This window comes from Diadema setosum, chromosome 1 (assembly GCF_964275005.1).
Source record: "Diadema setosum chromosome 1, eeDiaSeto1, whole genome shotgun sequence".
NCBI lineage: Eukaryota > Metazoa > Echinodermata > Echinoidea > Diadematoida > Diadematidae > Diadema > Diadema setosum.
Genome location: NC_092685.1, coordinates 23,733,747 through 23,759,384, shown reverse-complemented (window position 1 = coordinate 23,759,384; position 25,638 = coordinate 23,733,747). Strand labels below are relative to the sequence as shown.

At 37.8% G+C, this 25,638-nt stretch overlaps 1 protein-coding gene across 1 annotated transcript in view; it reads right to left on the bottom strand.

Moving 5' to 3' along the window:
• LOC140228615 (globin-like) overlaps positions 1-20,871 on the bottom strand; it is a 65,482-nt gene extending 44,611 nt beyond the window's left edge. Inside the window, exon 1 of the mRNA XM_072308862.1 lies at positions 20,681-20,871. Coding sequence (XP_072164963.1) covers positions 20,681-20,871 — 191 coding nt within the window. The remainder of the gene's footprint in view (positions 1-20,680) is intronic.
• Between the last annotated feature and the right edge of the window lie 4,767 nt (positions 20,872-25,638).

Here is a 25,638-nt window from a genome sequence, read left to right as displayed (position 1 = left end):
TTCTGACTATCCAACATATTTGACGCGACCTCTACTCCTCCATATAAACTCGAGAAAAGAATTAATTGTTTATTTTGTTTACAAGCGTATATAAGCGGTACTTACCACACTGTAAGTAAAATTAGGGGAAAATCCCACTACTGAATGACATGTGTTACCTACACACACATACACACACGCATACACACACACACACACACACACACACACACACACTATCTCTCTCTTCCCCTCTCTTTCCCATCTGTAATAAGGAATGGCCTTAAAAAGATTATCATTCTCTATCTCAGATATCTCATACTGAAGTTTTATGAGTCATTTTTATGTATATGTATTTCTATTGAGTTAATTAATTATCCATATGAATATTTTTTTTTGTCGTATCTATTACAGTAATTCTCTCGGGACCCCATGGGATGGGAAACAAGCAGGAACCTTGTTGACATTACAGCTGAATGGTCAATCCCTCCGTATTCATGTATATTTTGTTCTCTTTTTGTGTACTGTCTCTGTAAAATGCACTATATCTTAAGATTGTCTTGCTTTTCTTTTTACTCTGCTCTTTGTATTACTCTGCTTTTTAATGCTTGAACAATGAATAATGTCATTTCCTATCATGTCTTGTATTGTGGTGATGTACCTACTTTAGCCACTGAGGTACTCCAAAATGTGTAAGGCATTCTGTTCCATATAATAGGACACTTCAAAGGTTCCCTAATATCCAGTTCTGGTTCTGTGTCCGTGAATGTATGTCTTCACCACACAAATTCAGAAAATATATATGATATAATAATGATAATAATGATAATAATAATAATAATAATAATAACAATAATGATATTTATTATTGTTATTATTATTATTATGTTTGATTTAGATATACCTCATTTTTTGGTTATGTAATATTTCTTTTTCTGCACCCGCAGTGAATCTCCGCCATGATACACTTACAACAAAATCTTGCCTTTCATGATACGATCAACAGAAATGTCAGCTGAAATAAGCATAGCAATATACAGTTTGGCATGCATGTTGCCATAACCAAAGTGCACCATGCAGCTCACAAGGTAGGCTTCACATTATGTACCTCCACACAGTTTTTTGCAAATATTTTCTGCAAAGCAATGACCACCATAAAAAAATGGGGTGCTTTTTTTTCCTACGAAACCTGTTTTGCTGTTTGCGTTTATGAATCAGTCAAGGCATAAGGAGAATAACATTAGGCATTGTGATGTGGTTTACACCTGACAGGAAAGGTAAGAGAGTAGTGATATTAAGCAATCTTAGGGGTGTAGCTTTGTGGGTGTAATAAAAAAAATGAGTAAAAATCTGCGATGTATATTGTGATTTAAAAAAAACCAACACTCTATAAGAATTTGTGATTTGTAGACCTATTCACATCAGAAGAAGCCAACATGTAATGGATGTCGCGGTACTTTTAAACTGCAATTACAAGTTAATCCCACGCAACTGTAGAACGCAAGCAAAATGACGTGACTTTCCCCGCATTACACGTGTATTTGCAATCAACTCCTTTTGCTTTGATTAATTCACGAGAAACATACCATCAACGGAGTTGTTCCCATGTTCAGAGTACTATCTTTATGAAGGAAAAATCGATGTTGCATTGTTATAAGGGAGAACAGACTGATTGCAAATTACAATTATAAACTACCTACATACTCGATGTTTTCGTGGTCTAACCATTTTTTAAATACAACTGTTAATTTAAAATCGTGGATAAGTCAATAAAAAAAAAAGTCGCAATTAAAAAAAAAATGACCGTGACCCTTCTAACAGAACTGGGGCAGTGTTGTAAGAGCTGTCTTTGCGCAATTTTTGCCTTTGAAATCTCTGTTACTTAATTTTCTATTTATGCTTTTTTCTGCGTGATTTGCTTGGGAGATGCACAGAGAGGTGCGGGAGGTGATAAAGATTTACTGAATTATCAGCCGTCGCTAACAAATTTCCAATAGTCTTTCTAGTAATTTTCAGTAGATTAATAACTTAATCTTGGCTTAACGATAATTGAATTCTGGCTATCCAACAGATTTGACGGCGACCTCTGCTCCTCCATATAAACTCGAGAAAAGAATTAATTGTTTATTTTGTTTACAAGCGTATATAAGCGGTACTTACCACACTGTAAGTAAAATTAGGGGAAAATCCCACTACTGAATGACATGTGTTACCTACACACACATACACACACGCACACACACACACACACACACACACACACACACACTATCTCTCTCTTCCCCTCTCTTTCCCATCTGTAATAAGGAATGGCCTTAAAAAGATTATCATTCTCTATCTCAGATATCTCATACTGAAGTTTTATGAGTCATTTTTATGTATGTATTTCTATTGAGTTAATTAATTATCCATATGAATATTTTTTTTTTGTCGTATCTTTTACAGTAATTCTCTCGGGACCCCATGGGATGGGAAACAAGCAGGAAACTTGTTGACATTACAGCTGAATGGTCAATCCCTCCGTATTCATGTATATTTTGTTCTCTTTTTGTGTACTGTCTCTGTAAAATGCACTATATCTTAAGATTGTCTTGCTTTTCTTATTACTCTGCTCTTTGTATTACTGTGCTTTTTAATGCTTGAACAAGGAAATAGATCAACACCAAAAAAGAAAATACACAAAACTACATTTGTACATAATTAACCTCCTGCCTTGGCGAAGGTAACAAAATACACCAGTGAGTGTGGAGGTATAGGGTCGAACATCAGGTGTTATGACCAAACCAAATAGTTTCATTGTTTTACAACCATAAACAAAGTTTGCATGCTCACATCTCCACCACATTATTTACCAGGCACTGCCAATTTTACACATTAAAGGCCCATTTAAGTAAATGGGCTTGGTCGACAAATTTTCAACTCCATATTAGCAGTAAGCGGAGGGCGATGTAATTTATGCACTAACTACATTAGTATAGAAGTATATGAACAGAGTCTGTTGAAACAGACTGTCCTCTAATACCACATAACCATACCACAGGCATGACAAGATAAACAATCAATTAACAACAGAGAGCAGGTACGATCCATTGACCTACCCACATAGTACAGTGCCTTCCTGTCTAATTTATATCGTACAGACGTCTCAATCATCTCTTCCTTAGACTTTTACGTGGAAAGGGCCCCCAGAACAACAACAACAGCAACAAAGAGAGAGAGAGAGAGAGAGAGAGAGAGAGAGAGAGAGAGATAGATAAGGGGGGGGGGGAGCGGGCCGTAAATCTCTATCGAAATCTATTACCGCGCAATATCCGTCGAAATGAATTCGTTATTGGACAATTTGTTCCGCCCAGAAATATGCATAGGCTGGAATTTATTACTCTCGAAACGGAACCCGATCGAATCTCATATGGAGGGGCATGCATGGGGAGCTACGCTGAGCGAGACGCTGCTATAATGCCTCAGAACAGAAAGATCATAGACACTAAGGGCCATCATTGTTTTGTCAAAGCCCTTTCACTTTCAAGAAACAAAAACAACAACAACAAAAAAACAAACTTGCACGGGGATCTGGAAAGGACATTGACTCGTCCTAATAGCCTCTACAGTTGTAACTTCTAAGCGCTCAGGCTATATGCTTTCTATGTACGCTACATTTACCCGACAAAGCAGACCGTGTCATTTGCTTATAAAGACGCCACTGAAACACCAGGGGGTTCCAGGATTGAACGGGAACACGAGAATATTCGTGGGAAACGGAAAAGAGTGTCAACTTTTCCATGTTCTCTTTTACACCTTTTTATCATTTTTTTAGAAATCATATTATAGTATGGTGCATATCAGTTCATATTAAATTGAATTGGATTCCACAGACTCTCATGATGCAGCTCACTAGTGACAAGGTGCGGTAAAATATTGAGCGTTTGTTCACTATTCTATAACCAAAGCCTTGTGGGCTCCACAAATTTGAATTGTCTCCAATTACTCACACTAAATATAGTCATGCTTAGAAAAAAAAATCTGAAAAAGAAAGTCCTATGATACTTGGGCGAGAAGCGCAAATATGCAGTGTTTTCATTATTACTATAATATTTCATTGTTAACACATAACAATCATCGTTGTAATTATTATTTTAGCCATCATTATCATCACTAATGGCTGCCATCTTATCATCATCATCATTTTCGTAACGATTCTGGTTCAAACTTTTCTCTTCGTTCTGACCTGAATCCTCTGAAAAGCCGGACGCCTCAAGGAAACATCTTGGAGACACTAGAGGAAATTGCATAAAATAGCTGCCATGCCAAGGTATTTGACCGCTTTTGTAAGTGCATCATCGTGGATGATTGTGTTAGGATTAAATCGTATCTGTAAAATGAGCATTGTTGTCTGCGCAGTGGTGGTGATGTGGAGAGAATTGTAGAAAATTTGCAATGAAAACTTGCTCTTCCATGAACAAAATCGACATGATAGCACGATGTGTTACATCCATAAATCGTAGACACACGCATTGGTTTGAGAAGTAAAAGGTCACGGTTGGTGAAATGTTTTAGCTTTTTTTTTGTGAAAAATGTGAATAATTGGCAACTGGAGCGTATAAGTTGTATCTATTTCACTCATACACAGGTTATTTTGGCTATTTGGCTACTCACTTGTGACTTTGGGAATCGTTATGCTGTATATAGACACACAGACAGACAGACAGACTGACAGACAGACAGACAGACATGTGTGAGTGTGACTATCTGTGAAAGCATGTTAGGACTTGCATAAGACATAATGTCATCCCAGGAAATGGTGAATCTGAATCCTGCCCTGTGCTATATCAGCATCCTTTATGAGCGAGATGGTTTATTCGCACGGTTCCTCCCGGACTTCAAATGAACATAGAAAGCTGCATGGCAATGCTTCGGGGAACTTCATGTGCCAGGAATCTTCAGATAGAGGGTTGCGAACACTGAAGAGGCTTGCTCTGGGTAACCAAGACCATAATCTATCATATCAAGCCATACCATCTATACTCTTGGTGGATACCGCGGTAAGACAAAACGTGTCATCAAGCGAAAACTCGGTCGCGACATGATAAGAGACAACCGCCTGAATCAGTGACGCGAGCGGTATTTGTTAGCGCGATAAGAGGGGTCTCACAAGCCATAGCCTTTTTTTTTCTGAGTTTGGCCCACACAGCCCCAAAAGGTGAAGAGATCACGTGAAACTGACGTCACAAGGAGACGTGATCGAGCCCATTGTGACATCTCATGTCGCTGAGCTGACACTTTCCTCCGCAACTTCCAGAATGAGCAATGTTGAACAATGTACAACGAGACGACAAAATGTGACGAAGAAAATAATCAGAAAAAAAAATAGAGCGAAAGCGAAGAAAAGAGTGAAGAAAACAAAAATAAGAATGACAAGGAAAAACAGACAAAGAATGCGAGAAAAAGTGAGACGATGCTGGAACCAAAGAAAGAAAATAAGAACAGAAAGAGGAGAAGAAAATGATGAAGAAGAACATTGTAATAGAGGAGCGATAGGGAGAGAGGAATACAAAAAAAAAGTTATACGGAGATGTAAACCTTAATATAAATCTGTAAATCGTTCAGCTTCCATTTCAGGAAAGAGCAATATCTCAATAGAGACATGTAGCACAGTTTGAAGTGTGTTCTAATATCTGAATAAAGTGTTTATAAGTGATATACGGTCTAGAGAAACACATTGCTCAAGTATTCACGTCGGTCGTGCGTGTGATGTCGGTCTTCACAAAACTACTAACAATTTATCTTTTTCTTTTTTTTTTCTATTAGAATTTCCTGGCCGGTATTAACAACTCTCACGGTCTTCTTAGACTGTGAAAGAAAATGTAGTGTTTTTTGGAACTCGTATCCTGAATAGAATTATAGAGGATTTTTCTTTTATCAGAAGAAGAGAGAACTGATGTACAAACATAGTCATCAATATCAACCAAGCATTGCGACTTTTTCAAAGATGCCACCAAGAATTGATGCGAATTAAAGCCTACTGTGATGGAAGGAGGATCTTTGGCACATGGTGGGCTGAAATAAACCCAAAACAATCTGAAACTACATTTGTTGGAACTGTAAAATGATAACGTAATGCATTTTTCACGATGTCGTTTTGTCGGTTTGATCATCTGTTTTCTAATAATGTATGCATAGTTATGACTCAATGTTTATCTTCTGTTCTGTCGTGATAGTTAGGTTGCGCACTTTATGCCGCACTGCGCCTTGAGCATCAATCTAAAGGACAAGTCCACCTTCATAGACATGTGGGTTGAGTTAATGCAGCAATATTAGTAGAACACATCAGTGAGAGTTTGAGAAAAATCGGACAATCCAGTCAAAAGTTATGAATTTTTGGAGTTTTTGCTCAGTCACGGCTGGATGAGAAAACTACTATAGCTTGTGATGTCACATGTGTACAACAATATAAAGAAAGAATAAAGAAAATTCAACACATTTTCATTTTTCTCGCATAACAAAAGAACATTCGACTTCTCTTTTCAGAAGGCAGGGGGAATGATAGTACCCTTAACATACGTCAGTAACAAGTCGAAGAAATATGCGCTTTATTCAAAAAGCAAAGTTTTGTGAAAATTCTCCTTTTATTTTCCTTATATCGTTGTACGCATACTTCATACACTGAAGTAGTCTTCTTATCCAGCAGTGACTGTACAGATATTTTAAAATTTCGCAACTTTGGAACGGATTGTCGTTTTTCCCCAAACTTTCACTGATGTGTTCTAATAATATTGTTGCATTCACTCAATCCACATGTGTATGAAGGTGGACTTGTCCTTTAATGTTTCAACATGTTACTCACATTTATCATCACTATTAACTAGAATTTCAGTGTCAATATTTTTCTTGGAAAGTTGTATCTCATAATCTGTACTGCCTCGATATTCCTGTAGTTTTTAGGCCTCCTTTATAGACTCCCTTTTACGTGCTGGCACTGCTTCAGCTCATCTTTTCGGGAAACAGAATGCTGCATTGATTAAAAGCATTTTTATGCCGTTCAGTCCTTCGACCTCCCGGCAATCGAAAAATAAGTACCATAATCAGCCAGAAATTACCTCACATTTAGCATCCAACCCGTAAGCTTGGACCTGAACATCACGAAGATATTAGGTCTTCATGTGTGTGCAAATTTTGTGTGTGCGTCAGAGAGGGAGTTTTATGTATGTATATACATCCAAACGCATATGATATGCATATGTTTATATACATATATATGATGTCATATGATTATATATATATATATATATATATATATATATATATATATATATATTGTACAATAAAGAGAGAGAGAGAGAGAGAGAGATTGAGAAAGGAGGGAGGGTGAGAGGGAGAGGGAGAAATTACAAAACCAGGTATATTAAAACTAGAAGGAAAGGTCAATTTCAAATGAAAGAGAGAGAGAGAGACAAAAAAGAAGAAGTGTGGAATATAAAGGTATAGTCTGGTAGAAAATATAAAGGCATACAGACGACAGTTGGCGAGGAGCAAGGCTTGGCATCAAACCACTCCTCTGTGGAGGCATCTTGGGACGCCATGATGGAGAAAGACGCGATGGAAAACGAAATCGACGTTTAAATGGCCATCGGCAAGATTGGCTCCCCGAGATCGACCGTATATCCCACACGAGGGCTATCCCATCCCGTTTGATGCTTTGCGGGTAAAAACGAAAAATGCCCAAATCATGCCTGACAGTGGTTTAGTGCCTGTACGGGCTCCCATGTGAGATATGCTGCGGCTTGTGGCACTCAGAGAGAAATTGGAACCACGCGAATAATGTATTGAGCGTGATAACAGCAGAAGCTAGATACCGCTACAATATTTTGGAAATGTCATCTGAGGGGAAGGGAAAGGGAGCTATTTTCAGGTTGTGAACAGTGTTGAACAAAATTTTAAACAATATTTTGTAAGCTTTGCAAAGTCCGTGATCTATACAGACTGTACTGTATTGTGGTGATCTGGAAAGTAAGCTGCTTTGTCTAACTAAAGCAATAATAGAAAGAGTTTTGGTGTGTGTGTGTGTGTGTGTGTGTGTGTGTGTGTGTTTGTGTGCGTGCGCTAATATAAACCTTTATATGCCGAATGCAATAAAATGCACATTGGCATTTCTAGAATATCAAACATGCAGGTAATTACATTAACGACGACGATCACTATCCACCCACGCTAACTACCCTTTACATCAAGAAAATGTCAGCTGTTCAGATCTGCGCTGGAACGTCTAGGTAAGACAAAAATAACAGGAAGAAAAAAAAAACATAAGGGAGGAGAAAAAAAAAACCCCACAGATCAGACAAACACAGATATCATTCACCAGTGGTCTCACAAGGGCGGTCAATCTCCAGAGTCCGATTACAGTGAGTTCACTGCTCTCGCTATACGAGTATATTATATTCCGGGACGTGATGACGCACTATAGCGGGGCGTTTCGTTGCAAATGCCAGTCGGTAGCATATCGCTGATTAAGGATTTCGAAACACTTTGGCATTCATCACTGCGGGTATATGGCACCGTCTTCCCGCGGGTACCCGATTATTATTCAACCTCCTTAAAAAGGATACGTTTGCCCTGCTCTGGTGCTCACGGAAAAAGAAGGAAAAAAGCAAGAAGAAGAAGAAGACGAAGAAGAAGAAGAAGGAGGAGGAAGAGGAGAGGAGGGAGAAGAAGAAAAAGAAGAGAAAGAATGAGGAGGGGGAGGAGAAGGAAGAGGAGAAGGGAAAGGATAAGAACAAGGGAAAAAACCCAAGATACAATAATCGATTAACAAAACTCCTGAGAGAGTCCTACATCTTCATCTCGTGTAGTAGTGATCTGTCATTTATTTATTCATAATTATAGCTTGTTGTCTTGACGGTGAAGCCAGTTTCCAATGAGATGGAAATAGATTATCTCTCCCCCTCATCCCTCATTTCTCTTTCTTTGGAGGCAGGTCCAGGCAGGAACGGACAGCTATGGGACAGCGACGTTATGATAAAACTGCCATATCTACGTTAGATGTTGAAACACCATCTGCTTTGTAGCTTACGCAGGCAAACTATATCCTCTTTTTATCATGACAGATTCTTGTTACTAATACCTGCATAGGAATTTAATTTCCTTTGAACAGACCATCATAATTATTTATTTATCTTATTAATTTAAATAATTCAAGTAAACCACATTATGATAATAATAGTAGTAGTAATAATAATAATGATAATAAAAATAACAATTATTATTATTATTATCATTATTATTATTATTATTACTAATATTATTATTATCATCATTATTATTATGTTATTGTTATTATTATTATTATTATATTATTGTTATCTGCATTTCCCTGTATATCTCTCTAAGTGTTTTATGACTGGTATGTAGATAAATTACTGAATGATAATTCGAAACAAAGAATGTGTTCCTGAAATCAGAGGGCTTAGATGATGCTTTTGGAGGTTATTAATCCTTTCCTCTCCCGGAGGGGGGGGGGGGGGGGGAGGAGGATTGAGTCTTATGCCGTTTGTCATTTTCTTTATAACTTCGAATGAAAGGTTCACCCAAAGGAATGTTATCCATAGACATCAATGTTGATTGAAAGAATTCAAAATAGAGAACTTTGTCATTGAAATATGATCACCTCCTTTACACAAATATGATTACTTTTTAACAGCTTTAATGTTTACACTTATCACCCCCTCTCTCTTAAAACTCTTAAATTAATTGCCTGATGTTTCTCAAACTTTAACGGATGTGTCTCAATTACTCGTTGTTGTTTTTTTCTTCTTCAACTGTACCCGCATGTTTAGTGACACTTCCCTCTATAGGCTTTTCTGTAAAATTATGTATTTGTGTGTGTGTGTGTTTATTTGTTTGTGTGTGCATGAATTAATTTGTGTGTTTATGGGAGTGCACGTGTATGTTTCTGCATAATCATTCCATATGATGTAAACGAGGTTAATTTCCGTCACAGTGCTATCCACATGAAACTATTGGGAAGAAAATGTGTGCTAAAAGCAGTGCACCCAAACGTGCGATATAGAGTGTGATTTAAGGCATGTATGATATCTATAGCTATAACTTGGCACTGTCAGTGCGGTCTGTTAGGCAGCAAATGCAAAGAGAGCTGGGGAAAGGGAAGAACTGTTTGAAGACCAGCATTCTTGTTGGTTGATACCAATCATCCGTGTGCCAAGAGAATCGAGAAACTAATCTCTTATACTCAACTTTACATCTGCATTCAAAGTTTGCATATTGGTGGACATGATTATGTCTGTCTTTACCCTATGAAAACGGACATAGCCGGGAGAGAGAGGGAGCAGAAGTTAACCTGAGTAGGGCCTAAGCCACGAAGACGAATTCAAAACATACAACAATATAAACATTCTTAATTGCAATCAGATAGGGGATGAATCCCTCACATGGCAGAGTAAATGACTTATTCGTATATACCATACTACAAAAAATGCAGGGGGGGGGGGGGAGACATGCAGTGGAACACGCAGGTCCGCCTCGCTATAATCGAAAGAGTAACGTCAGCGACTATGGTCTGATGTTTACAAACGCGGACACACACATATACACACACAAGCACACAAAAGGCGAAGAACCTGACATCTCTGTGATAAGTGTGTACGAAGGTAAAATACACAATTATGTTAACGTACGGCATTGTGAGAATTCTCGAAAAAACGACAGTAAAAGACAACCGCATAGAGAGCGAGCGAACACAAAACCAAGTTTTATTTTTTTGCATTTCAAGATTTTGTGATTACATTCGAGCAATTTGCTGGGAAATTTTCAAGTCACTGACTTGCATCAGCTTACTTTGCGAATTGCTATCGCAACTCGAGTGAATAAGACTTGCGTCACAGACACGAGGACCATCAGATGATGACTACGATAGAGGGCATTAATTGACATCCGTGATCTATAACCGTCTTTTCTTTTATTCCTTGAAATGTTTCCTCATCTTTCCTTCTTTCTGTATAGAGTTTGCAGCTCTTTAAATATAATGTTTTAAAGTTGATACACATTTTTTTTTATTTTTATATATTATTATCATTATTTATCTTTATTTATTTATTTATTTATTTTTTTTTTTATTTATTTTTTTTTTTTGGGGGGGGGGGTGTCCATTAATCTGGCATTTCCTGGCAATCAAGTCTAACACACCCTAGCAGGGGTCCCTAGGGCAGAGGCTGCAGCCCCCTTCCCCCTCCCCCCCCCCCCACACACACACGTTTTTGGCTCGTTAATTTAAAAAAAAAACAATCAATCAATCAAAACAGACAAGCAAACAAACAAACAAACACACACACACACTCACACACAAACTTTCCGTGGTCCCTACTAGAACCTGACATACGAACATTATTTTGTTTACATCTGCAGGTAGAAGCAAACTTGTGTTTATGTGCATTCGCTCCCGAAATTATTCATAATGCACTATTCTTGGAAATCAAATCTTAGAATACGTCATGGCTGATATACCACCATCATTACGCTTGCAGTGAGCCTGGTAGCATCAAACATGAATATCATTTTGCGTATGTTGGCCCCAAACTTATTCATAATACATTCCGTTTGTGAAACATTGCTCCGTATTTTACGAGCATATTACAGTGTCATTTTCATAACATAAGAAAAGTAACGCAATGACATTTGCTTCAAACGGGAGCAGGATGATAACGCGCCTGCATCAGCTATGAAGTATGTGTTTGTTTATTTGTGTGTATTTGTGTGTGTGTGTGCCTTCGTGTGTCCGAGTCCAATTTGTCTGTGCCTGTGAATTTGTATGCCAGATGTGTCTTTGCATAACTGGAATACAATCATCATCTAATAATTGTCTCGGGAAAGGCATCTGTGAGGCACGCACCAAGAGAAATAAATTGAACCAATGCGAAAAATCAGCATACGACGGTAGTCATAGCGATGAGGTAATAGGGAAATAAATTCGCCGGCGATTAAGGCTGCACCACCGCAAGCGCACGGAGCAACGAGCGGACCGAGGGAGAGAACAGGACGCAAGAAATCGACACCCACCTTCCGGTCTGAACCACCGGTGCACGTCCGATGGCTGCTCAATTACTGCCGATTTAGCATGCCGCAGTGGAAGCGACGAGAACCATTCGTGGGTTGATGATATTTATTTGAAGAAGAGTGTTTTTTACGTATATATTATTAGGTTTGTGTAATCATCCCGCCTCTCATAGTTGGGTCATTAGGATAGTAGAACATGGGTTAATACGAGCAGATTATTAGTCATCAAGTCCATGCCTAGGGCCCTAATCAGCTGTGTGTAAGCTGCTTTTGTCATTTCCAATAATTTTCACCGTAGTTACGTCAGTAGACGGTCTTTTATTTAAGATTAACACATGTCAATTCTATTTTAAAACAGTATAGCGCTTAGTTCTGGGAAATTGCATCCGTCGTGTTTCTTAGATTTTATCCGTTTTGGCACAGCAAAAATCAAATAAGGATATTATCCAGTCATGTGTAAATTGGAGGGCCTTACGTTTGTCTATTTCTAATTTTGGAAGTCATCATCTGATCATCTATTGAAATGTTCTTGATTCCTTTACCACATGAAGGGCGGTGTTTTGAAGCCGTAGAGTGAGCCACGGCAGGTTCTGGATTATCTTGCAAATGGTGACTAATAATATTTGAATGAGAAAAGGAAGAAGAAGAAGATAGAGAAAGAAGAGAAGGAGAATGAAAGAAACCGGTCCCGTCCGGTGAAATATGTCCTCAGCAGGGTCTCAACGCATTATTATCACCATTGTGTTGGCGATGTTTTCAAGCCGTACAGAGAGCCATGGAAGACCCGACATTACGCTGCAAATGCTGACTATAATATCTGAATGATAGAAAAGAGGAGAAACAAGAGAGAGGAGAGAATATATATATATATATATATATATATATATATATATATATATATATATATATATATACATTCAAACTACTATAGCGTTTATATATATATATATATATATATATATATATATATATATATATATATATATATATATTTATATAATGTGAAGTGGGCTTGGCCTCGTATTGATTGGCTTCTTGTTATTACTATTTCTATTTCTGTTCAAATGCATGCAAATTGGTTGCTATTTTGCTTTTATATTATGTCTCATCAAGCCCTTGAAAAAGGCTGGTGAAATAGCCGAAAGCTCGGGGAATAAAGGCAAGACTGAACATCACTGCAACGTCTATAGTGCAAGTTTTCCTTCCGTCACACATATATACATTATATATATATATATATATATATATATATATATGTGTGTATATACACACTTATGTGTGTGTGTGTGAGAGTGTGTGGAGAGAGAGAGAGACATTGCATGGAAACGGTCCTGTCTGGTTAAAAGTGTCCTCAACGGCCTCAACGCATCATTATCATTATTGTCTCCTCTCCGCCTCTTGTCACTGTATCTTCAATTACGCTAATTGCGTTTGGCTGTTTAGCGAAAAGGCTCGCGCGTTGCCATGGCGACCATTGTAAGTCAACATAATTATATCCCTCATGACTATAGCATATATTCCTATCACTCCTTTTTCATTTCCTCACCAACCACAGTCAATAAACAGACTAACACTGTGCCGTATATACATGTTACCATGAGTGCACAGCATGAAGCGCCAACATCAAGCTCTGAAAATTAATTGTATTGTCCCGCTTTCATCTGCCCCTGCACCTCATTTGGGGAATCTAAAAGGCAGACATACTGCCATGGATGAGAATCCCTGTAGCAGGATGAATAACGAAACATCTCAATTCAGCGGGATAGATCCTGTAACAGACTTGTATCAGGAATCACTGTGCCCGTTATGAATACTGCGTATTAGCGTTGGAGGGTTACAAACTTAATGCGTGGCGCATACGGATAATGTTGCTTTTGGATACTTACAGTGCAATCAAAACATGACTATACAGAGGGAATATTCGTTTGTTACGGATTATATTAAGTGTAATGAGAGTTTTGTCCTTTGGGAAACAGTGAAATGGTGGAATTTTAAAGTATGGCTCTGATTACTTGTAAACCTTCGGTTTGAGTGGCGACTTGATCATTTTGTTACACGAAGCTAGATATGAATGGAAAATATCACGTGTTTAGGTTACAAAAAAATGGGCTTAATGTGTTAATCATATACCATAAGCATAACCCTTTGCCTCCAAGATGGAGTAATCGCTGGTTCCGTAAGCAAAAGGTTAACTCCAATAACTTTCTCCGCAACACGATTTGCCTACTATCTATCAAATCCTCCCTATATGGGAGATGAAACAGAAAAACTCAACAAAGTCACGCGTATAGTATCTCCGAAATTATCCCCAAATCATGTGATGTTGATTCTGACTGAATATTCTCTAAAATAACCTTAATAAGCCGAGGAGAAAAAAAGAGAATTATCATGTCTAAGCAATATCCAAGCAAGTAAATTACTTTCAAGCACTTTTGCACCTTTTTTATTGTTGTATGAACGAAAAGAGTATTTGTGTTTATAGGCCCAATATAAAAAAAGAAAAAAAAATGAATAATCAACTTTTGCTCGTGTTGTAATCATGAAGCTCTCATCCTTAAAAAAGAAAAAGGTTAAGCAAATCAATTTAATCAAAATTTAATCAAATCTCACTAAACCGCACACACAATTCAGTATCTATCTGCAGTTCTGAATGTCACATGCAATCAAGTAGATCAGGTTCTTTGATCTACCAAGAATCCTCTCTGCAACTCTAGTGAAACCAAAAGCATACATCGAGGGACTTAGGCTCGGTAAATTGTATTTTATACTTGCAGGAAGAGAAAACACGTACATAATACTAACTGAACATGATACAAGAATCCTAGCTTATTAAAATCGATCCAAGAGAGGAAAAATTATCTTTAGATTTATAAACGCAATCAGATTGGTAATGGGGGGGGGGGGGAAGAATGATGACAGCAATACATGAGATGTATGTAAGTGAATTAGTAATGATTTATAACCAACGTAACAAAAGACATCTCGGAATGAAGAATTCAAACCACAATGATGCATATATCGCTGTTATGTTCCAAAGAGTATATGCATTTATATATAGTTCCGTCTCTGTCCTGCCAACCCATAATAATATTAAAAGCGTATCCAAACTTAACAATGTTAGCATTGAACAGTTGTCTTCGGTCGATATAGCTGTCTTATCATATCTCACAAGGCACGATGGGAAACAGTGTAGATACAGAAAACGAAACAGGAAGGAGACAACAGGGAGAAAGGCTACGCATACCAAAGTCTCTCAAAAAATTATTATTTATCAAGGAGTGTGTTTATAGATCAATTTTTTACAATAACGCTACGTGTAGTATAATTGTATTTCATTTATAGGTGTTGACATCTGACGGGAAAAACAAATCAGGACATGTTAGAGAAGAGATCATAATCATTATACTTTCGTAAAGTGGTGTACAGTTTAACAATCTCACGAGATGTGTACACACCTATTATGTAAAGATAGATGAATATATATATATATATATATATATATATATATATATATATATATATATATATATGTATATGTATATATTTATATCCTTCCCCCGTTCCCTAGAATCTGGCTATCGTTTGCATAACCGTTGGTATATAACACTCAGGTTGGACTGGCGCATGAGTATGAGTACACACTTAGATGAAACCTTTCGAGGTGTGATAGTCATGTTGATGTTCTCTCGCAAAAGATACATCATTCTGCAAGTGCAACCTCGTTCACCATAAATCAAACTAAACAAAGCGGCGGTCCATAAAGGAAGTCATAACTATCGCGCCCAAGATCCTCCCATACCACGTCCCTCCTCTTTCCTAGAAAGGAAATAATGCGCCGCCAAGCTAACTGCTCTTCCAGATGAATCATTAAGGTCTCGAGCCTCGGAAAAGATTTCTCTTCCAGTTATAACGTTATTATGACTTTACGTCTATCTTGGTCCTTCTTTTGTCGATAATCTTTAATTTTGTGCGTGAAAGCATGGCTTCCATTATTTTTCAGGAGCTTATTAGATCGAATTTTGTGAAAATTAATCATCATGGCATCACCTCTTAGGAGGAAGAGAGATAAAGAGACAGAGGTAGAGAGAAAGAGAAAGAACAAGAGATAGAAGGGAGAGAGAGAGAGAGAGAGAGAGAGAAGTATATAGAAATGGAGACTCGAGGAGAACAGAGGGGGCGCGTGGTCGTAAACACGCGCCGTCGCCGATGTGTGCACTGCACTCGGTGTAAGATCACACCCCGACACGTTCTCTTCACATCGATATGCTCTGAAACGTGAGCGTGAAGATGAATGCCTCTGGGGAATGAAGATGCACATGTAGGGCATTTTGCATCACATCAGCAGCTCCTCCGCGTGTGTCAGGTCGTCGCTGGGTTTACTTTTTCACCCTACGCTCTCCTCGCGGCAAGTCTTACTATACCGGCCACGGTCTTCATAGTGGCCTCACCTGCGCACAGCTGAATGCAACAGAAGCTCCTCTTTACCACTCGGCGACTTGATTTATTATGATATATACTGCATATCGGTGCAACTCACCTGGTAAATCGATGGTCTCAATTAACCGTAATCACTTGAACATTTGACCTGAAAATGATGATCTTGAATGTTAAGGCGACCACTGGAAACCGTGAGCAGTCAGACATAATAAACGGGATTCTAAGAGTCTTCACTGATTCCCATCGTTTAGACACGGTCGTTCTCCCCCCGTGTAGCCAAAATGGCACTTTCGGACGAACTTTTACGAAAAGTAGGGCGGATAGCAATGGAGGGCATCTACCTCTCACAAGATGGACGTGGCCATGTATTTTTTTTTTCTCGGCGAGATGTGATAAAAAATACACAAAGAAACAAAGCCCCAAACATACGTCACAGAATGCTCCCTTTAAGTTGGGATGAAAGAACCTCTATATAGTAGTAGAAATTCTATATTATGTTTTTTTTTTTTCTCCCTTTTCCAGACAGGCTGAAAGAGTGTTATGTGAATACCATGACATAATAATCTTCCCCCCCAACTTTTTAGCCATGGTCTGTTTTATTCCTTCAATGTCGACATTTCACAACTCATAATTTTCAACCATAATCTCGTTTTTTCTTAACATTTCTCTCGTTATCATTTACACAAACAAAATAATGTTGGAGTGACTGCCATTTTTTGATTAAGCTTGTTAAGAGTACCCGATACAGAATAAATGTATTTCTCATCTGCATAATATTCAATGACTTTTTTCTTCATAAACTCAACCCTAGGAATTTTGTTCTCTACCTTTTGTACAAACAATTATTGTTGCTTAATGAAAAAAAAAAAATCACAACACAGTTTAAAACATTTAAAGCGACGTGATAATCTGGTTGTTGCTATGAACAATGATAATATCAATTGTGAAAATTTATACAGAAAGAGGGATATGAGAAGATATTCTGCATAAACTATGTATATATGTACACACACAAATATATAACAAATATATATATATATATACATATATATATATATATATATATATATATATATATATATATATATATATATATATATAGACGCTTGATTCAGACACAGAAGCTTATTCCACAGCCAGGGACAAAGACAAAAAGTCGACGAGAATTCTTTGGCAGTTATAAACCTCGGAAAGATGGCAAGATGTAGTTCACGTTGATCGCAAGTCTGAAATTAATTACCGGCGGACACATTGAGTGGCATTAATAATTCACATGTCCAGGTGATTTCTGATTTGCCAAGTGAGAGTCGCCGTTACTTTTAGCGATTAGTTCTCTGTACCAGGTGTGGACGAAACTACCAGAAATAGCCTTCGGGGTGCCAATAAGAGGTAATCCTTTAAAGTAGGCAGCCAAGGAATTGCTGCATGCATAGGCCTACTAGTTCAATTTCAGCGAAGCATCGTAATGGTATAGCAAGGATTTCCAGAGGAAAGAAATCAAGCGTGCAAGTCACTTTATTCGATATCATTCGCTGGGTCCTTGCTGAGTCATAACCAACAGAAGGTGACATCGATTCTTTCTTGTATATTCAACCCCTCCATTTTTTTTTGGGGGGGGTGGTGGGTGGCGATGGGGTGGAGATAGGGGTCGCCTTTCGCTTTTGTTGCCTATTCCGCTAGTTAATTAACTAAACGCGTGAGTGACTGTAACTGTTCATATATTGTAACAAACGCAAACAGGAGGAAACTGATTAGAAATGAATATCGTTATAGTGGAAAAATGAGCAAAGAAAGTGGGATTCTATCGGGCTTATGTTAAATAGCGTTAGTTTTCACTCGGGACAAGATTTTAACTGAGCGACTTGTCTGAGGTAAATAACTCACTTGTGGAAGATGTCCTTTGTATTTCCACAGACATGTGTATATAGATTACCCATGGTGCTATGTGAACTGAAATAGAGGCGACTCTAACAATATAGCGTTTCAACTCTGAAACTTTAGGACGGAGCACGTCATTATTGCCTGCTCATACGAGTATAACGGGAAACTTCAATGCAAATGCTTAAAAAAAATTATAATAATTTTCTTGACGCATCGAAATATCAATATTATTCTAGCATATGAAGCGTGCATCGCAAATTCTGACCTCATGCCCCCTCTGTTTGTTTATCATTCGGGACAACGGAAATATATCGTAGAATATGCATACTCATCTCTAAAGGAGGGGAGAAGAAGAGGAATCCGTCGTCGGTGTTGACACGTTCGTTGCACAGCGTCCGACAGCGAAGCAGCGCGCCCGACGCGAGACTCGTACCTTCAAATCAATACTGTCTACATTTCTACACTGACTGCTTGATTGTTTATGTCTGACCAATAATTGTCCTGTGACCTACACTGAACCACTGGGGTCAAGCTATCTTGCATGCCACGTCAGTCTGCGGTCGCAAGATTGAAAATGATAATCATAATGATGATAATAATCGATCGCACGTTAATAACAAGCGGTGTGTGACGTTGCGGGCGCGCGCATCCACCTTGCGATGGTTCATTATGACGGCTAGGCTACTCCAGTTACTGATAGAAGATCGTGTCGTCGAGCGTTGTATGATTTCACCGATAGTCACGTTTTGTTGTTACCATGGCATTACCGACACTGTATATCATTGAGTTACCCACCCCGCATTGGTGTGGCAACGCCGCATGTGTACAGTAAAATCTTGATTGCACAGGCTATTAGACGGAAGCATAAATTATTATCATTAACAGTTACTGTCATGGATAATAATACTTTGGAGTATGATATTCACAGTCGCCATGTAATGCGTTGACTCCTCATTGTCAGTATGCATTATTTCTCTAATCTATTTCTTTTTCACCCACTTACATCCACTTGGCCAAAGATGGCTGACATGGGTCAATGCGAGTTGTAAAAACAACTTACCTCCTTTTAATTTCATATCGCATACTTGGAGCTGGATTACTTGTTTCCTGTTTTAATGAAATCACGTCTTCATTATCTTTACGAAATAGGATAGTTGCGATTTGTTTATTGTTAGCATTTAAATGATACCCAACGGTGCCTGTGTTTGATGGTTAAGTGGCCCATTGCAGGTGAATGTAAGTTGTTCCACACTCCTTCACAATTCAGATGTTGAATTACAAGGGAACTTCACATTTATAGTATGCAGTGAAGTACAAGTCGAGATGACCGGAAGGTACTCGGGTAAGTTAAACTAAGGAACCCATCGCATTTACAAAGTGAGATAGAAAAAGAGAAAGAGATAGAGAAAGAGGGAAGGGGGGGGGGGGGACTGTCGAAGACAAGGAAAGACTGCTCTGTCGTTTTAAATCAGTAAAATGAGTGAAAAATAACAACTTTAAACCAAAATGTTGTAGCTGTGATCCCAACCATAGTATGTCATGATGATGATGATGATAGTGATGATAATGATAACAATAATGATAACAATAACAAACATTTCACACAGGCGTTTCTAAGCGCATTGATACAAAACAGATATGGTTAGTTGAATTGAAATACAGAATATAACTGTGAACTTTGCGATATTGATACACACACAAAAAAGATATATATATATATGTATATATATATATATATATATATATATATATTATGTACCTCACGCCTTTTAGTCCTGTATAATATTCCTGTATCGGGCTTGGGGGAAAATGGAAATGAAAATTGTCCTTAAGGGCCTTAATACGGATTTTCTTCTTTTGTTCAGTGAAAAATGCCAGTTTAAGAAAAAAATCCTGGAGTATTTTTTCGAGATCGAGGGAGTCTTTAGCATGTTGCTTTAAAATCATACGTCCTTTACTGCATGGGGATGATGTTTCGATAAGATAGTTACAAACATCCACTGAACGCACGCACACACACACACACACACACACACACACATACACACACACATAAGCACACACTTCTTGTTCTGCATAAACTCAAATATACGCAGCCCCACAGAGTGTGTGTCATTATATTACATATGATAATATATCACAAATCGCATGTGATATACGGTTATGTTTTCTATATATAATAGATTATTTGAATACAGAAATAAAGGTTTTCTTGGACGTGGAGACCATATCGTTGATCATGAAAACCTCAAAGAAATATAGATTTACGGGACTTATCGCATATCAATCAGACTTCAACATCTAGAGTAGATGACATATTTACCTTAGGAGCGTATTCATCCCTACTCCCTCCATATCCCTCTGTACTGCTTTCCAAGATTTCTCCAGGCTAAACTTCTGTCTCGCCGTGAGAGGGAGGCGAGGATCCGTCGGCGGTGGGGCGCACGGCTCGGGCAGCTTCCCGTTAGAGTACCCACCTCGTTTCACGTCTGCCGTAGACGAAGAACAACCCATGATACGCCGCAATCGCGAACCTACAGTTGGCATTTCATGGCAGAACTGACGGCATGATTTTTATTCCCAGCGTAATAGCGGCGATAAGTTCTAGAATGCACACCTTATCGCGAATACCAGAAAATTAACCCGAAGGATTTTAAAAAAATTTCTATGATGAAGTATTGAAGGGCCAAATCCAGGTATATATTCCGACAGCCAACGGGTCCATAAAGCAAAAACAAAGTCAAGATATATCACTCAGAACGGTCTACATAGCATCGAGAGAACTAATCAGACATTTAGTTTCCCTGCTTTCGATTACTCAAGTACTAGTATTTGACGATGACAGCGTTAATGATACGAAACGCCATAACTATCACGTTTTTGCAATGTTTTTAAGATTCACACGTATTCCGCACGAGTGAAGCGATGAAGCGGATATCCGAAACGAGCGAGTTACAACCTTGTTTTGGTGAGCAGGTCCGCTAACCATTGAGCGCTCGCCCCGCCGTAGTTTGCAAATCGGACCCACACGGTAAATTGCGTGGGTGCATTTTGATGTAAGATGATGCTCGTCAATATTCGCTTCTCACTCATTGCATGCATACGAGTCCTCCGTTCCAAGGCGAGCGTTGCATGCGATGCGCATGCATGCCATGTCTGAGTGTGGTGTGTGTGTGTGTGTGTGTGTGTGTGTGTGTGTGTGTGTGTGTGTGCGTGTGTATATGTGTGTGTCATACGTGCGTACTCACAGCGTTTTCATATTTGCTCGCATCACACTGTGCCATCCAACGTACACTCTATCGATTTATTTCGTTTACTCTGCAAACGTTTCTTAACTCTTTTTCCTCACCTCTTGTGAGAGTTTGACAGTCATCATAGCACGACAATTCCCGATTTTCATAGACTCTCTCTTTTATCAGAAACATCTGGTCTAATATGCAAAGGAACGCACTTGGAATTCACTGCGCTGGTGTTTTGCTTACTTCTTCATTTAGTGAGTCAGAAAAAAAAAAGAATACAAACATAAGCAATCCAGATTGTTAATTTTACTATATTGTGCGCCCAGAAACGATTTCAACCTTAAAAAACTGCACGTACAGTACAAAGCATCTTCATATATTATGTGAGATGATTAAAACTTATTCTGCTTTTACCTTTTTTTTTTTGGACCAACGGAATTTACTATGTCTGAAGAATGAAGAATAAAGCTTTAACACTTAAAACCCCAAATTGACATAGAATTATGTAAGGATAAGCTGGGTCATCGTGCGTGTTTCTAATAGACATCTGTTATCATCTGGCATCACCGCGAATTGGTAATATTGTAACCAGCATCACCTCTCATGAAACGTTCAGTAAAGACACGCTCAATGTAACCTATTAATGGTTTACAAAGAAGTATAAAAAGCCCAGTCTAGTCAAAAGTGTTGATTAAAAAAAAGAAATACCATATCGTAACGGAAATCATAAAGTGAGACAATAGTTGATGATGACATTAGCCTCCAAAATCTCCTCTTTCATGTTATCATAGTTGTAATTATTACAAAACGATTTTTGCGTCAGTCATAAGAATCTGTATCTTATTCATGACAACATCGCATGATTTAGTGCGTGGAATGTATGATATTGTGGAGGAATCTGTCAACAACCGATGATGTTACTTTGATCACCATGTCTGTCATTGATAGTTTATCTATTTTCATTGTTATTATTCTATATAGTAGCATCTTTAATGTCACTTATAACGGTCTTTTGTAGTAATGGTATACAATAAAATCTCTGACATTTCTCTCCGCTCTGCATGGAAGCGAAAGAGCTAGCTGCCAGGTTCTATGAGACTTGCCACCTCACTTAATTAACAAAAGTCTCATTAAACTTAATTGTAATATAAATAAGAACATTATCAAGGCTTTCTTTAATCTCGCAGTGTTTGTTTCCGGTTGATATTTTAAATTGTGGCAGCTTTTTTTCTTTCAGTTTTATTGCTGACATCGCAATATTGACTTAGATATGAATTAAAGATGCTTAGATTAAAAAATGCTTAAGAAGGAGATGAAAATTGAGTTATGAAAGGAGTTAACGTGAGTGTATTACATTTAAACTGTAAATAATCTTCATGATAAAATAGACATTACAATTCGATCCTAAAATTTTGTCAGGCCCTATATTGTAGTTATATATATATATATATATATATATATATATATATATATATATATACATATATATGTACATATATATACGACTGTGAAAGAATGTATGTGTGCGTGTGTGAGTGTGTGTGTATATGTGTGTCTGTGTGTGTGTGCGTGTGTGTGTATTTACGAGTACCATCGTATGATTTATTTTCACAAACGGCAGATCATGCATAACCTGTAAAGTATATTAATTTATATTATAAATCATGTTCATCGTGATGTTGACTATTCAATATAATGAACGTGTCTTTTCAGATGTCTTTTTATTTTCTTTTGTTTGTTTTTAATATTTGATTTGACAAGTGAAGAGCGGTGCATCATGCATGATGTAACGGCAGAGAGTAGTCGGTGAAAGAGACCAGTTGATATACGTTTGCACTATAATAGATCAGATAATTCTGTACGTAATGACAACTCGCAAAAAAAAAAAAATACAGAAATTATCAAAATAGGGAAAAACGAAGAAGGAAATGAGACAGAGACAGGCAAATAAATAACCACCGGATTGATCTCGCCATCTCCTCCTCCTCCCCCTACAAAGTATATTTGACGTGTCAAGATTATAGATATGAAGGGCACGTCATGAACAGAATTTATGCGAAAATCTTGTAATTATAGTCTTCATGTGCGTGGGTGCAATATTTGAAGCTCTCGTAAAATTAAGCAAGATGCAGATCAATGTACATTACCATCATTTATGGCATTACGAATTTTGATAGTTATCAAACTAAACTTCGCGATATATAGGTACGAGTGACGGGCAAGGTTAATATTGCATACATATGACATGAAAAAAAAAAGAGGAAACGGGGGAGGGGGTACATCGTGTATTACACACACACAAAAGAGTATAAAATAATCTGAAGATAGCAGGAATACTCCTTAGTCAATCTCATCGCGATGACAGTTTTCAGTGTGCTGGTGTCACATCCCTCTGTCTCTGTCAATTTAGTCAAAGTGCGCTAATCAGCGTATTTATAAATCACACCGTCGTGACGTGTAATCATGCAGTGCAAATTTAATACGTCAGACACTGAGTAACGTATAAGAAGAAATACATACCTTATACTGTACTAAACGCTGTCAAAATCTTGTACTTGTCAGCTTGCATTGCGATATGAGGAAGAATTTACATCGTGATACACAATGTTGCTTTATTGTTATTGGTATCATCTGAAATTAATGATCGTTCGTATGGACCTATGTATGATGATTTTGTATTCCATGATCATGTTCAAGGATGATTATTAGAGATGATTAGCCCTCCTACACCGGTGTATACAAGCATGGTCGGAGTTACATTATGCACATGAGCAGATTAAAGTCATTTGAGAAAGAAACAAACCGACGAAATGAGACGTAAAGTTCTAATGAGCAATGTCGTGGACAACGTCTGATAGACATTTGAATTGAAAGAACATGCACTCTCAAGCATTCAGGGGAACTATAATAATTGTAAACATAAAAACCAGCTGGATTACTTGAGTCGTTGATAATTATGTAGCTTTCAAACTGTTTTGTTTCGATGGTTTAGAATTAGGGGTCCTTTGATATATCGTTAACTGTCAACTAGTCTTTTGAATCGAAACGGATGATAGTCGGCATTGCTATTTTTTGTTTTGTTTTGTTTTTGTTTTTTGCTTATATTTTCCATTAACTAACTGGGGTATTTTCTATGAACTCTAAACTGGGAGAAATGGCAAGATGGTCGATCCCTGATGGTACAAACTGCCTGTATAGATAGTGCTGCATAAAAAAAAAAAAAATGCACATACAAGTCATTGCACAACCATTGTATACTCACAGATCTTAAATGTATGGCATATTCCTTGGTGAAGAAACTGCATAATAAAATCTACCTTCTGTCCGTTTTGGGGTACGTTACACATCAAGAATATAACATCCATTATGTTAGAGGGCGCTATGCTTAACGGCCATGCATGAACATTGATTGACTGAATCTGTACTATGTCGCACTGGATAGCCTACAATAATGAGACATAAACCCTGAGCAGATAAACCCCCATAATTTCAACAGAATCACATCTGACACTACCTGCGTAATGCTTCACTAATGGCTTTCAATATTCTCCTAAAAAGTGTCATTAAACATCATTTTCTAGACTACAATATAGTTTGACAATCAATGCATTGCACTCATTATACTCAGTGCTGTGCAACCAATTCACAACTTTTTTATTATTAAAAGGGGAAGAAGATAAATAACACACGCAAACGTTATGGATAAGCTTCTGATTTTCAGTGATTTAATGTTTCTGTGTGCTAGTCTCTAGATGAAACCTTTTCAACAAATCTTGAAGTCATGAATGGAACTGTAAGGAAAATATCCGTTAATATGAAAAACGTGACACTATTTTCCCTTTGAACATGGAAGGGCGAGAGATTATCCATGAGTTGTGTGATAATATATGCACAGAAAACATTTCTCCATTGATTATGAAGTGTGAATTTGGCGATGCTTCTCTTCTGTAGAGAAACTGCCCCAAAGATCGTCAAATCTGAAAGTGTATAGTTGTGGGGAAGGATCCCCTCCGGTATTATTCCTCTTGAATAAAGGACACTA